Raw genomic sequence first — 13,713 nt, 5'->3', positions numbered from 1 at the left:
GCATGGTTAGATTGGGTATTAGGACAAGGTTCCTTACCCACAAGGTGGTTGGGCACTGGAGTAGTCTCCCTAGGGAAGTGGTCATGGCCCAAGGTTGCCAGAGTTCAGGAACAGTTTGGACAATGCTCTGGGAGGAACAGGGTGGGATTCTTGGGGCTGTCCTGTGCAGGGCCAGGAGTTGTGCTCAATGATCCTGCCACAGGTGTGAGCATCTACTGCCTGTGGAGTCTGTGTGCCATGTAAAATGGATGAGATAACATGTCCTGAGCTCACCTGGCACTCACCACCTTCATTCAGATAGAAGAGCCGTGACTGTTTTCATGCCAGTTTGGGGTCTGTTTTGAAGCTGTCCTGGAACTGAGAACCTTCCTATGTGCCTTTGTCACTAAGTTTGCACACTAAGCACAGCTTCTCCTCTGAGAAGAAAGAAGCACAAAACATCTCCGGATGATCCCAGTGAAGCAAGGAGGGTGCCGAGACTGCTGGGTGATAAAAAGACATGACGGCAGAATTGAGCGGAGAGGTGAGAGGGGCCTCTGTGGGCTGACTGCAGCCCGGGGCTGCCCTGCTCGGGCACAGCGGGACGGTGACCGCAGGCGCGCCCGTTTGGGCGGAGCGGGTTCCAGCCGGGATTGCCCCGTGCAGTCCCGGTGTGTTTAATGCAGATATTGTGCATTACGGACCGGGGGCTCGGTGTCGGGCACAGCCGGCGGTGCCGAGGGAGCAGCTCCGGCGCCCTCGGGGCCGGGCCCGCCCATCCCGGCGGAAGCGGCGGTTGCCGGGGAGCGGCGGGGCCGGGCCGGGCCCTCGGCTGCCGGCGGGCCCAGCCCAGCCCGGCCCGGCGGGGAGCGCTTCTCCGCGGCCTCCCTCGGTGAGTCCTCTCGGGGCGGCCGCGCAGGGCCCTGCCCGGCCCGGGGCCGCCCGCCGGGGCTCGGGAGCGGCGCGGGCCGGGGACGGCGGGAGCCGGGCCGGGGAGCGCCGGGCCCGGGGCAGGGGAAGGCCGCGGGTCCCCGGCACCGCGGGACTGCGCTGCTGGCAGCGTCCCCGAGCCCCGGCCAAGGGAGCCAGGGGGGTCCCAGCGGTGTCCTTTTCCCGGCGGTGCCCGCTGTCGCTCAGCGGTGCCCGGTCTCAGCACGTGTTGATCTCGGGGCCGGTGTTGATCTCCCGTGCCAGCCCGGCCGAAGGAGCTGGGGCTGCCACACAAGCTGCAGCCTCAGCACGGGGCCCGTCCGTGCATCCCGGAGGAATCGCACGCCTTGAGGTGAGGCTCCGTGCCCTCATCTGTGCTTGCCCTCCGGAGAGGACTGGGCTGCAGCTCTGTGATCCCCACAGCAATCCCTGCCCACCTTCCAGCGCCGAGCACGGCCCTCGTTCAGCTCCTGCCCCAGCAGGAAATTCCTCTGACTCCCTGGGCAGACTGTCCAAGCTGGCTTTATTCCTAAAAACCTGTTGGTAGGCACCAGCTCCCAGAAATGCAAATGCCAGTGTCACACCTGGCTGTACCTGTCCCTCTGTTTTCAGAGAGACAAAAGGAAAAATGATTTTGAGACTGGAAGATGGGGAAGAACTGGTGAGACCCGGGGAAACTCATGTGGGGAATGATGTTAAAAGGAGAATATTAATCTCTCCCATAGCAGTCAGCAAGGGGAAGGCTTAGGCAGGGACAAAAACCACTGGTAGGTTCACAGCACATTGACCTCTGCTCCTGACTCCCGATTTTTTGGGAGGAATGGTCTCAGATCCATTGGTGCTGTTTTGGTGCAGCCCTTGGCTGTGGAAGTTATCCTGATGTGACTTTCCATTTCAGCTAAAACTGTTGAGGAAGGAATCAAACATGCAGGACCAGCTGCACGGAGATTAGCCCTTTGATTTGCTGCAGATGACTTGCTCTGCTTATCACAGATTATCACAACCGTGGGATGTTTTTTCCCATGCTTTTTGCAGAGATTGGCTCATGAAGGCAAGAAGCTGGGCTGGCATCAGCTCTGTGTGTGGTAGCTGCTTCCTGGCCAGGGACCCAGGCACAGTGAAAATGTCATCTGTGGAAAAGAGGGAATGCTTCAAAGTCAGATGCCAAGGGTTCAAGGCTGTGAATGCACCTGCCTGAGGCTTGTCTGTTCCAGTGTTTTGCAGTTACCTTAACTACTATGCTAAAAACAAGCCACAAAAGGAAGCTGTGGTTCTTACAGGCTCAGTTTACCACGGGGATAAGTAGCATTTTTACCACTTGGTCAGCTGCAGCAAAGGGCACAGAGTCGAGTTAATGGTTATTAAACCATTAAACCAGAGAACTGGAGCCTGCATTGCTTGGCTCCTAGGCCAGCATAAAGCCATGTTCTGGTGGAGAAGGGAGCAGCACACTGAGCAGTGTTGAAATTATTGGGTTACTCCAGCAACTGCTCTGTGCCTCCTGGAGCTGTGCAGGGTGGCTGGGAGCTGGGACTGTTCCCTAGGGAGCCTGCAGGCTGGCTGGGGACAGGAGCAGAGAGGAGTGCACACATGCATCTGTTTGCCTGGACTTACTCAGCCTGCTTCTGCAGAGTGTGCCTGGATCTCACAGCCTGTGAGTGCATAAATGGTGTGTGTGGTGGCAGCAGGTCGGGTACTGCACTGCTGATGTTTAGGTTGCTGATGTGGTAAAGCAGATGCTCTCCTGGGTGCAGGAAATCCCCCAAGAGGGCTGACCCTGTCCCCTCATCCCTCTCCTCTGTGTTCATAACTCCTGCTGTGTTTTCCTGGTGCTTGCTCCAGTGCTTCTCTGATCCCCCTGTGGATATAAAAGTCACGTTCCTTTTGGACAAAAGGTTACATGGGCAGAAAACAAATTCAGTGAAAGAAGTGACTTGTTTGGTGCAAGGGAAATTGCCTCAGCACAGGATTGTTGGTGCTGCAGAGCTGTCCCAAGAAACAAAGCAGGTGGGAATGGCAGCAGAGGCCATGCAGCCCCTCTTTCAGGAGTGAGCCATGAGGGTCTCCCACTCTGTCCCCTAGCTGGGTTTGTGGCCAGCAGGAGCAGAGCAGCAGCTGGGGAAGTGCATTCCTGGAAGTCTGGCTGGGCCACTGCTGCTGGGATCTCGTGTCCCTGCTGTCCCTGCATGGACAAGATGCTCCCTGTTGTTATGAGGCTCTCTGATCTTGCAGGATCCCATGCCAGAGGTGATGTGACTTGCAAATCAGGGAGTGGGTGTCATTTGCAAGCTGCCTGCAGCAGGGCAGGGTGCAGTTGGGATGTGAGGTATAAAACGAGCCTTCCATCCCCCGCCTCCCCTCAGCCTGCCTTTCCCCCTCAGTCCCCCGCAGTCATTGTCTGCTGGCACAGGGCTTGATTTCAGCCTGTCATTTTACGTGTAAATCACTGGGGTGGGACCTGAGTTCAGACCAAGATCAGATGTGCATTTCAAAGCCAGTAGCTGTTCTGGCATGATCTCATGGTGAACGCTTGCTTTTTTTTCTTTTCCTCTAGAATAAGAGAGGCTGTTCTGGCTTAGTCGATCCATTATCGAGGAGATTAAATAATACCAAGCCAGCATCCTTTTATCTCTGGCTGAGAGTCTGTGCCTGCTTTTCAGAAACAGCTTTTCCAGAGCAGAGCAGCTGGCTAGAGGCTGCACATGCATGCTGGTGTGCAGCATCAGCACTGCTTGCATTGCCTCTGCCCTTGTGTCCAGGAGATGAATAACAGCATTTTGCTAATGGGTCTCATGTCAACAGGGGTGATTTAGCAGGGAAGACTGCAGTGCATTAGTTGCTATGAGTCAGATTCGCTCAGCCTTGCACTGATCCTTTATTGGTTTATAAATTAAACTGCAGATGCTGCGTCCCGTCAGTGCTGGCATGCTGAGGATCCTGAAGGGGTTTCTTCCCGTGGACTTGTCTCAGCAATGTTTAAATGACTGCCTCAGGAGTCGGGGAGGGCAGGTTGTAGCCCCAGCTCTCACAGCAGTGACTCCAGCCAGGCTGCCCTGGCGCCTGTCACAGTTGTGGTGTCGCTGTGATGAGGCTCTTGTGGCACCTGCTGAGAGCTCATCAGCGGTGTGTGCCTGCTGGGTGGCACCCTGCAGGCTCGTGCTCTGAGCTCTGCATTTGTTGTAGGTGTAAAAATGCTGTCCAGGAGATGTTGGTGAGCAGTGCAGGGAAATTGATGCTGGCTGCTCCTGGTGGCAGGGTCTGTGCTTCTGTCATGGAGAGAAGAGAAGCAACAGGGACCCTGTGGGCCAGGGCAGGGACTTGTGGCTCTGTGGTGCTTCAAAAAGTACTTCAGAAATGAAAAATGTTCTTCTCTGTACTCCCCAAGATCTGAGAAACCATCTGAGCTCTTCCCCAGAAATCCAGTCTCTGCCCTGCATGGTCCTGGAGGGAAATGTGTTGTCTTTTTGGAAAGTTTTTGTCCTTCTGAGGGTCAGCCCCAGCCTGCTCAGGGCTGTGACAGCACAGGTGTGTTCTCAGGGAGGACATGGCCATGTGGGGCAGGAGCTTCAGCTTCCTCTGGACAAATTGTGTTTGAACCACAGGAGCCATTTAGAGGAAGCCCAGGTACAGGATAATTCAAATCTCAGGCTAAAAGCTGTCAGATGATGGCCAGTTACCTCATGTTTCCTGTTCACTCCTTCTGTGTCTGTATTCAGCGTTTCCAAATGGGAGAAAAAAGCCACAAAGGATTTTTTGTACTGAAGGTACCAATATTACACCAACCGTGGGCATTTTCAGCACTGGTTAAAACACTGACCCACAGTAGGGACAAGGCTGCTGGATCCTTCACCCTGCACAGAGTCCAATTTGGGGTGGTTTGTACCTGCAGGACATCTCTGGAGCTGGGGGTGAGGTGTCAAATGAGAGTCAGAAATTCCCCTATACATATATATATAAAATATCTATCTTTTATATATATATATTTATATTTATGTTTATTTATATATATTAAATGTAGCTTTCCAGTGGCTCAGTGAGCCCTGCTTATTTCTGTTCTGTTCTGGTGGTTGTTTTCTGTGGCAGAGGCAGAGCACTGTGTGGCAGGATGTGTGAAGGGCCATCCAGGATTTCTGGACCCATTCCTCCAGACCCAGGGCTCTTCCCAGAGTATTACAAACGGCCCCTCTCAGGTGAGTCCTTGGTGCTTGGTACAGGTTTGGGGCTTTGTGCTTTGGTGTGACACAGCCTGGTGTCCTCAACAGTCTCTGTTCACACTGGTGAAGGTGCTTCTGGTGGTGATCCTGAAGTATTTTGTACAGCTGGTTGAAAGATGGGAAAGCATAAGGCAGAGGTGAAGAGTGGGTCATCACGTTGTTGGTGGGTTGTGTGTGCAGAAAACTGAGGTAAGATCATTTCCTGCCAATGTTCTCCTTTTCCTTTCCCTGCAGCTCGAGGGAGGCTGGAGGGGAATGCTCAGAGGCTGTTTTTGACCTCCAGCCCCCTGGACCCCGTCCCCAGCCCCTGCCTGGCTCTGGGCAGTGCCCAGCCAGCCCCTCGTGTCCGCCCCAGCGGGAAGGAGTTCCTGGAGAGGGGACAGAAGGGGACCCTCAGCCTCCTGCTGCAGCTCCAGGGCATCTCCCTTGATGGGGCAGTGCCAGCCAAGAGTAAGTACAGCCAATCCACTGCTGCCTTCAGCTGCCTTGGGGGCCAGGCATGAAGCATTTGGGGTGGATTCCCAGGATCTGCTGCCTGAGGAGAGCTGGAGCTCCACAGGGCTGGTCACCCCATCTGCAGCTTTGGGCCTGGCAGTGGAGTCACCTCTGCTGGAGCCAGTGATGCTTTGGCTCCAGTTTCAAGTTCAAAATGGGAAGAGGGACCTGAAAAAAGATGCAAAAATTAGGACTTTGTAGTAAAACTTCTGTATGAATCAAACAAAACCTTGATGTATTGAGGATGTTTAACATGGTGAGTTCCAAGTTGGAGAAGCCAGGAAGGATTTGGGAAGGCTGTCTGTGTATGTGGATATGAGAACAGCTTTGTAGAAGATGTCCCCTTCTCCAGGGCAGGGATGTCACCCAGAATACATTCAGAGGTTCAGGAAGGAGATAAGGTTGAGCCCTGTGTGTCATTTTAATTTATTTCATGTGCTGGCATTGCCCTGAGCTGGTGCCAGTGTGGTAGATGCCACAACTGCTGTGCCCAAGCAGGGGGGGAACAGATGAGCATCTGGCTATGTCAGCTGAGATGTTCCCTGCCTTGGGGAGCCCAAGGAAGGATAATTTTTGATTCAAAAACAAAACAAAACAGAGTCCTAATCCATAATCTTCATTGTGTCAGTGTGAGACAATGGCTGACCCTACAACCAGGCACAGGGCAAGCTCAAGGCTGTGCAGCCCTCTCGACTTCAGAAACACCTTGTGAGCTGAGCTGGGAATGGGCCTTGCTCTTGAGAGGGGCTGGCATGGTCCATACTGGGACAAGAGGAGAACAGGGGAGTCTGTGGACACCAGCAGTGAGCACAGACGTGCATCTACAGGGGCAGGAGCAGACATAAAGGTCTGCTCTGCAGGAGAGGGAAGGGCTTGCTGGGTCTCTTGGCTCTTGGAGCAGCTTTGGGAGGGATCTGTGGTAGTGTCTGGGAGGTGAAGGTGTGTCTCCCCTTGCTGAGCAGGGAAAGAGGCCAAGGACTACGAGAAGGAAAATGTGAGGAGGATAAAGGAGATTCAGAGGAAGTGCAAGGAGAAGGAGCGAGCCCAGGAGCACAGCCAGCCCAAGCCTGTGAAAGCTCTCTGGAAATCCCAGAAATATGAAAATGTGGAGTCAAAGGTGAAGGCCAAACTGCAGGTTGGTGTCTGTGGAGGAGCTCTTGAACTCTCCAGGCTTGGGGAACAGTGGGATGATGGAGACAGGGGGGTCCTGAAGCCTGCAGGATCTGGGGGCATCTCAGTGCTGAGGCACAGTGGGCAGGTGTGGCAGTGGGGCAGTGAGTGAGTGTGTGTGGTTTGGGTGCAGACAGTGACTGCTGCCATAATCCCTGTCCTGCTTCCCCCTCGTAGCTGTATTTCCTGCCAGGGGATGCTCCCATCTGGCTTTTCAGCTTCCCCATGTTTGGGGCAGCATTTTTTTGGGGTTTGTGCCAACAGGCTGTGGTGTTTTACCCAGAGGTGAGATCATCAGGGTGCATTGAGCCTCAGTCCAACTATTCCCACCCTGTGGATACACAGTGGGCAGTGTGTTCCATGTGTGAGCATCTTCCCCAAATGATTGTCCTGGTGAATAACTGTGGGATTCACATTCTCTGAACAGAGAGAGACAATTTTCTCTCTCAGGTTCAGAGAAAGTGAATCCCACAAATGACCACTGCTCTGGGGGACACACAGACATCTCCATGCAGTCAGGGTTGAGGCCTCAGAGATCAGCACAGCCTCTGAGGGTGCTGAGTTGGAGCCTTTAAGTTCCTCCTCATCTCTGCATTGCTTCCCTTTCATCTGTAGCCAGCTTTCAATGCTAAAGTGACATGTATTGATAACAACTGTCAAAATTGGCAAGATGATTCCCAAGCCAGAGGTTCCAGCTACTCTGTCCCTTTTCCAGGTGTGTCACCAACCTGTTTGGTATCTGTGACCCTTCCACACATGGGAGCAAACCCACGAGTGCTTCAAGAGCACAAGCCCACGCTCCTGTTTGACAAATCCTCTGGGTTAGAGGCAGATTGAGCTCATTTCTGCCTTTGTTGTGGGGAAGGGGGGTGGTCTCTGCGCAGGCAGTTCTGCGTGGTGCGTTCCCTGTGCTCTGTGTGCTCCTCCAGAGGCCCTGGCACTGACTCATGGTGCTTTAACTGTTGCTGGGGCTCTCCTGGAGCTGAGGTGTTCCCTGTGAAGGATCTCCATCTTCTGTGGAGCTGCTGCTGCTGCTCAGAGTTTCAGTTGATTCTGCTGGGTCTGGATGACTCATGCAGAGTTTTTTCTCTGTCATCTGCCCCTGAGGCTGTTAGCTGTAGCAGTTGTCTTGGGAAGGGTTCTGGCAGTCCCAGTGCCCTGTGGAGGGAGATGGGGCAAGCTGTGCTCTGTGCTCCTGAGGCCACAGACTCATCTTTGAGCCAGCTGTGCTAGGTAAAAGCAATTCTCATTAACTTATCAGAGAGATCCAGATTTGTTGAAACAAGACTGATCATCTTTGGAGCATGAGCAGTCTGAGCAGTGCTGAGGGCATCCCATACCCTGCTCCTCACACCAAACCCACCAGTGTGGCTGCCCAGTCCCACCCTGTCTGCAGCTCTGCCCAGCTGAATGGGCCAGGCAAGAGGAAATCTTGCCCAGGGAGCTGCAGTTCAGGCCTTGGGTATTTGTGAAGATCTGGGGTGGCCCTGTGCAGTTCCCATCACTCCAAGGGCAGAGCAGAGCCCCAGCTGTGTTTTTCATAGGGTCACCCACTTGCCACAGTGTCAACTTTTGGTTTTCAGGGTTTGTTTGCAAACAAGACTGACTGAGATAGTCCCAGACCACCTGCTGGACATCAAATACTGTCACCCTGTGCCTCAGCCTTTGAAGATGCCCCTCAGATGCAATTGCAGCAGACTCCTTCACTCTCTGCTCCTTTTTCTTTCTGGAGTGATACAAGCACAGATTTGAGGTGCTGAGCAGAGAACAGCACCTCAGCAGGCAGCCTTGTGCCTCCTTGCTTGATCCAAATTTGCTTCTGCAGAGTTCCCCCCATTTCTTAGCTATTCATTCAGTGGCCAGGTCTGATCTGTTGCTGTTTCTTGGCCTTTGCTGGCTGATTACAGATTCTCTTCCCCCAAGAATTTCTGCAGGCCATGGCAGAAGGTGTGTGCTGTCCTGTGCCTGCTGCAAACCTGTGCTGAGCTCCTGCTTCACCACCCAAACGTGGCTGAGAGGGTTTTTCTTTGCCCCAGCCTCTCTCCACTGTTGGATCTTTCCTTGCCTTTCCCAGGAGACCTCTCCACCTGCCAATCCCGAGGCTGTGAATTTCCTGAGGGCGTATTCCCGCTGTGGCTCTGGGATCAAGCCATGCAGACCCCTGTCCCCAAGGCCTGCCAGGGCAAAAGCAGGAGCAGACACAGAGGCTCCAGAGGCACAGGGTGCTGAAACCAAGGTGAGTTACACACTGGCTGCATCCATCCATCCCAGGCATTTCTGGCATGGAAAATCCATTCTTCTAGAGTGTTGGGGCAGATGTGCTGCAAGAGTAGGGAGATCTGTAAATGCTGTTCCTGGCTGAAGGGAAGGAGCAGGGTCTTGGTCACTGGGGTGGTGAGATGGATATTCAGGGACTCAATTCTAGCTTCATCCTCACTCATAGTTCAGGAGCTCATGAAGTTCCCTGTGAAAATTCTACCTCCTCATGCCAGCAATCTCAAATTTCCCTTCCAAGGGCTTTGCAGGAGGTCTTGGGGTTTTGGAGGCTGTTCCCATTGTAATCAAAGGAACTGTGGCTTCTGGATGTTAGATAAAAATTTGGGAAATGAATGTGTGTTTTAGTAAGGAGAGTTAAATCAGCATTAGTAGTTAAATCTTTCAAGTAGTCTGTTTGGGAGGTCCTAAACAGCTCCATGACTCATGTCCTTTTCCCTTGGCAATTGTGAGATTGTCAGTTTGTTGGTTCCTAAATGCCATGAATGACTTAATTAAACAGGACATGATTTACAAAGGAGGAGACCAGGAAAATCTTAAATGCAAACACAGCCACCTTCTCCACTGTTTTGTCCAGCAGAGGAGCTGTGGTGGAGGTGCTGTTTCTGGGGAAGTGCCCGAGCAGCAGAGTTCCTGCTCTGCCAGGGGTTCTGTTGCATTTCTTAGTGAGCTCCCAACCTGTTTTTCCTCTGCCCTCAAAATGCTTCATGGGGACTACATCAAATCTGAGGGTTTTTTTGTCTTTCTGGCTTTTAAGGCATGTGGTCATCTTGGGGACCTTAAAGAGGCCAGGATTAGGCTTGGCTTTAGGTGCCTGCCTTCCCAAAGCGTGGCCACAGCTCCTGCCCGAGACAGGCTGTGCCGAGGGTCCGCCTGTCCTGCCATCACACAATCCACTCCCTTGTGTGCTGCATTTCTGCTTTTCCCTCATGTGGCCAGTGTCAGCTGTCTGTGTGCCTGTGCCCAGCCTGCCCCTGATGCCTGGCTCTCTGTTTCTGCAGCTGCAGGTGGAGGGCAGGAGCGTTGACTTCATCAGGCACAACGCGTGCAGCGCCAAGCGGGCGCCGCTGCGCCGCTCGCAGTCCCTGCAGGCGCTGGCGCAGCTGCTGCAGCACCGGCAGCAGGAGCAGGAGCAGTACAATGCCACGCAAAAGGGACACGTCCCCCAGTAGTAAGTGTGCCCCTCTCTGCTCCACGGGACTGGGACAGCCTTAATGCACCCCCTGGGGGTGCCTGGAGAGATGGGCTGGGCATAGAGGTGCTCTTGCAATGTGCAGCAGTGCCTTTTTCTGGGACTGGGGAGTAAACGCTGCCCCTGCTGCTTTCTTGGATTAACCAGCATCCCAGTGTGAGCGGGCTCAGTGAGAGTTTTGTCTCCTCCTCCCTTGCTTGCTGTTGTGCAATGATGCTGATATGGGGAAGCTCTGTGTGCTTTGAGATATGTGCTCCTGCCTCTTTGTAGGCTTTGTTTCATGTGATGTACCTTTGGCATGGAGAGGTCTGGGTTTGGAGAGGCAAAGTGCTTGCTCTGCTTCACAGTGTTCATCCTGCCTTGGGCCTGGGTTCTGAGGAACATCTAGCTAGTGCTGTGCATTTTGGGGCTCTGCATGGCAAACAGACCCTGTCCTAGGTCTGACTGTGGTGCCTTTGGCTGTGCTGTCCTCTGCCAGCATCCCTGGCCTGAGCTGCTGTCTGACTTCATTCTGCCATTGACCCGCAGATGGTTTGGCGAGGACTCAGTGAGTCAGAAAGGAGGAGCAGCAGCCCTTGTCTCCAAGGAGCACTGTTGGCCTGAGTGCATCTCTGCCAGCAGCCCTTTGTAGATGTGCCTCCACATCCACAAAGGGCTGCTGGCAGAGATGCACCCAGGTCCACATATGTGGACCACACGTTTGCTGTTCCACACATGTGCTTTAAACACGGTGTGTCCCCCACCATGAGGGTGTGTGAGGGTGTGTGGCTCCCTGGGCTCCTCAGCCAGTGACACGGAACCTGGTGGGGTTTGAAGGGCACATTCCTGGCCTCTGCCTGTGCCAGATGTGCTGACACGTCTCTCCTTTGCCCCCAGCCTGCTGGAGAGGAAGGAGCTGTGGCGCAGGCAGGCGGAGGAGCGGCTGCGGAACCTGCCCGACCCCGACACCCCCCCTGGGCACACCCTGATGCCCGAGGGACAGCGCCTGGAGACCCTCAGCAACCTGAAACAGAGTAAGAGGGAAAAAACAGTGAGTCCAGCTCAGAAAAACAAACAGTCCCAGGCAGGATAAGGGAGAAGAGACACAGGGATACATTCCTGCCACTTGGAGAGTTGCCTGGATTAGGGCATATATAGGCAGGATGTGAGCTGGATGCATGGAAAGAGGAATCCGTGTCCTGCAGGTTACAGGACTGGCTCTGGAGCACACTTGTCCACTGGACTTGATGTCAGGGTTGCTATTGCTCCTAAAATCTTAGAAAGATTTTGGCTGGAAGGAACCTTCAGAGGTGTCTAGTCCAATCCTTGGTTCTCAAAGCTGGAGCAGGTCCCTCAGGTCCTCATCCAGCTGAGGTTTAAATAGAAGGATTCTAGGTCCTTGTTCCAGTGCTGCCATTGTGTTCATAGCTCTAGAAAAAGGGTGGATTTCTTTACTTTTCAACTTACACAACTTCTGTTTTCCTCTTTTTACAGGCCAGGAGCAGCTGGTGAAGGACCTGGTTCTGCTGCCCATGCGTGGGGACAGCCTCAGGATGCAGAAGAGGCGGGTGGAGCTCGAGAGGAAGCTCTCCCAGATAGACGAGGCAATCAAAATTTTCTCAAGGCCAAAAGTCTTCATCAAGTTGGACTCCTGAGCTGCTGGGGCCAGGTGTGCTGTGCTGCTCTGCCTGAACATCCTTTGTTGCTGGGCAGGAATGGACATCTCTTTTTGTGAGGAAAGGAGAGGAAGCCAAGTTCCAGACCCTGGGCCCATGCAGGTGCCAATAACAGTGTCCAGTACACAGCTGGCATCTCCTGCTCACCTTTCAGTCCTGTGTCTTGTCCACAGAAAAGGGAGGAAGATGCCCTAATAAAGGCCCTGCTCAGTGGTCTGGGGAGCAGTTGTCTCTGCTGCTTGGCTTCTCACAGATCAGCTCTCTGCTCTGGGTCTGTGGCATCACTGCTACTTTCCCGTTTTTTCCTACTTCTAGAAACTGGTAGGAGGTCTCTTGTGCTGCTGCCTGTGGTATTCCTTGTCATTCTCTTTCTCCTGAGCTGGACCATGGTCATGGCTCATCCTGAGCACCTGAGAGCTCAGGGGACAGCCTGGGGACAAGAAGGAGGCACAGAGCTTCAGTGTTCTCTGCCCAGGGAAGGGCTGAGCTGTCAGGAGGGTCTGGTTGGATGCCTGGAGAAGCCTTTGTTGTCTGTGGGGCAGGAGATACTCCAATAAACCGTCATTTCCATCTTGCAGTGTGTGTGCAGCTCCCAGTGGGCCCAGCAGGGCCTGAGGAATGCTGTGGGCAGCAAAACCATCAGTGCAGGCAGGGGATGAGCTGTGGGCTCACAGGGCTGGATGCTGGGACATGGACTGGAGAATGTGAAAAATCCTGCTGGATCTCCATCCAGGCTGGCAGGACAGGGCTGGAAGGTGCCATCACACAGGTGAGCTCTCTGCTGCCTTACCCTCAGATGCCATGCAGGAACCTTGCAGACCTTTGCAGGGATTTGCTGCATGAAGCAAAGAAGCTGTGAGGGATGGCAGGAGGACTTGGTGCATCTCCTGCTCAGCAGAGGCACGGTGCCACAGCTTGGAGCCACATCCAGCTGAATTTGGAGAATGTCCAAGGGGGGCTTGCCCCCTTCACCTTGCTGGGGCTCTGTCTGCAGACAGTGCTGCCCTCAGGGGGAACACTTTCCCCTGAAATCCCATCAGGTTTTTCCTTCTTGCAGCTTGTGCTGTTGCTCCATCTCCATTTGCTACACAGGGTGGATTTGCTACTGTGTGTGGATTTTCCAAGCAGCGTGTGGATTTTCCAAGCCTTTTTGCAGGGGTTGCTCCATCCTGGGCAGGATTTTGTGGGGTGGGGATATTGTGGAGTATCCTATGCCTGTGCCACCTGGCACACTGCAGTGCCCTGGGATGTCAGGGCTGACGCTGCTGCCAAGGGGTGGGGAATATTTTGGCACTCGAGGGCTGGAGGAGGTGAGATGCCAACTGGAAAATCACCTCATGTGCCCCTGGGGCCACCTCAGGGCAAACCCCAGCCAGGCTGAGCCGGCTGGGTGAGAGTGGCTGGGGCCCATGGGCACAGCCCCTGGGCACCTCCCTGCCCCAAACCAGCCTGGGCTAACCAGCCCTGCTGCCAGATCTGCCTCTGCTCTGTCTGGGCCCTGGCTGTGTGCCATGAGTGTCCTCAGCCCTTGCTGCACTCCCAGCCTGCCCTGGCCTCAGGCTCTGAACAGAGTTGGTGCTGGCTTTTCAGACCCCGAGAGCTGCAGGGCTTCCTCCTTGCCAGTCCCACCACAGGCCCTTGGCACCAGTGAGTGCCACCATCAGCTTGGCACTTTTGGGAGAGGGACTGAGGGTGCTGGGAGCTCCAGCAGAGCAGCAGGGGCAGGTGTGGACCCCCCTGCCCTGAGCTTGGGGCTGAAGGAGGAGGATGGGGCTGCACTGTCCCCAGCAGCCTTAGCAGGGCC

At 54.3% G+C, this 13,713-nt stretch overlaps 1 protein-coding gene across 3 annotated transcripts; it reads left to right on the top strand.

The window, feature by feature from the left end:
* The first annotated feature begins 773 nt into the window (after nt 1-773).
* ENKD1 (enkurin domain containing 1) lies at nt 774-12,426 on the top strand. Of its 3 annotated transcripts, none has more exons than XM_058813664.1 (8): nt 774-871; nt 4,993-5,099; nt 5,358-5,573; nt 6,581-6,753; nt 8,863-9,024; nt 10,064-10,233; nt 11,131-11,267; nt 11,728-12,426. In XM_058813664.1, exons 2-8 carry the CDS (start codon nt 5,015-5,017, stop codon nt 11,886-11,888), a joined length of 1,104 nt encoding a protein of 367 aa, XP_058669647.1. In that variant the 5' UTR covers nt 774-871; nt 4,993-5,014; the 3' UTR covers nt 11,889-12,426. The 3 variants fall into 3 exon arrangements, with proteins under 3 accessions (XP_058669647.1, XP_058669649.1, XP_058669648.1); XM_058813665.1 differs by lacking the exon at nt 774-871 and adding an exon at nt 1,029-1,261; XM_058813666.1 differs by lacking the exon at nt 10,064-10,233.
* The last annotated feature ends 1,287 nt before the right edge of the window (nt 12,427-13,713 follow it).

The sequence above is a fragment of the Ammospiza caudacuta genome, chromosome 13, assembly GCF_027887145.1.
Source record: "Ammospiza caudacuta isolate bAmmCau1 chromosome 13, bAmmCau1.pri, whole genome shotgun sequence".
Classification (NCBI taxonomy): domain Eukaryota; kingdom Metazoa; phylum Chordata; class Aves; order Passeriformes; family Passerellidae; genus Ammospiza; species Ammospiza caudacuta.
Note: the sequence above shows the minus strand (reverse complement) of the source record. Positions and strands in the feature narration are given on the sequence as shown.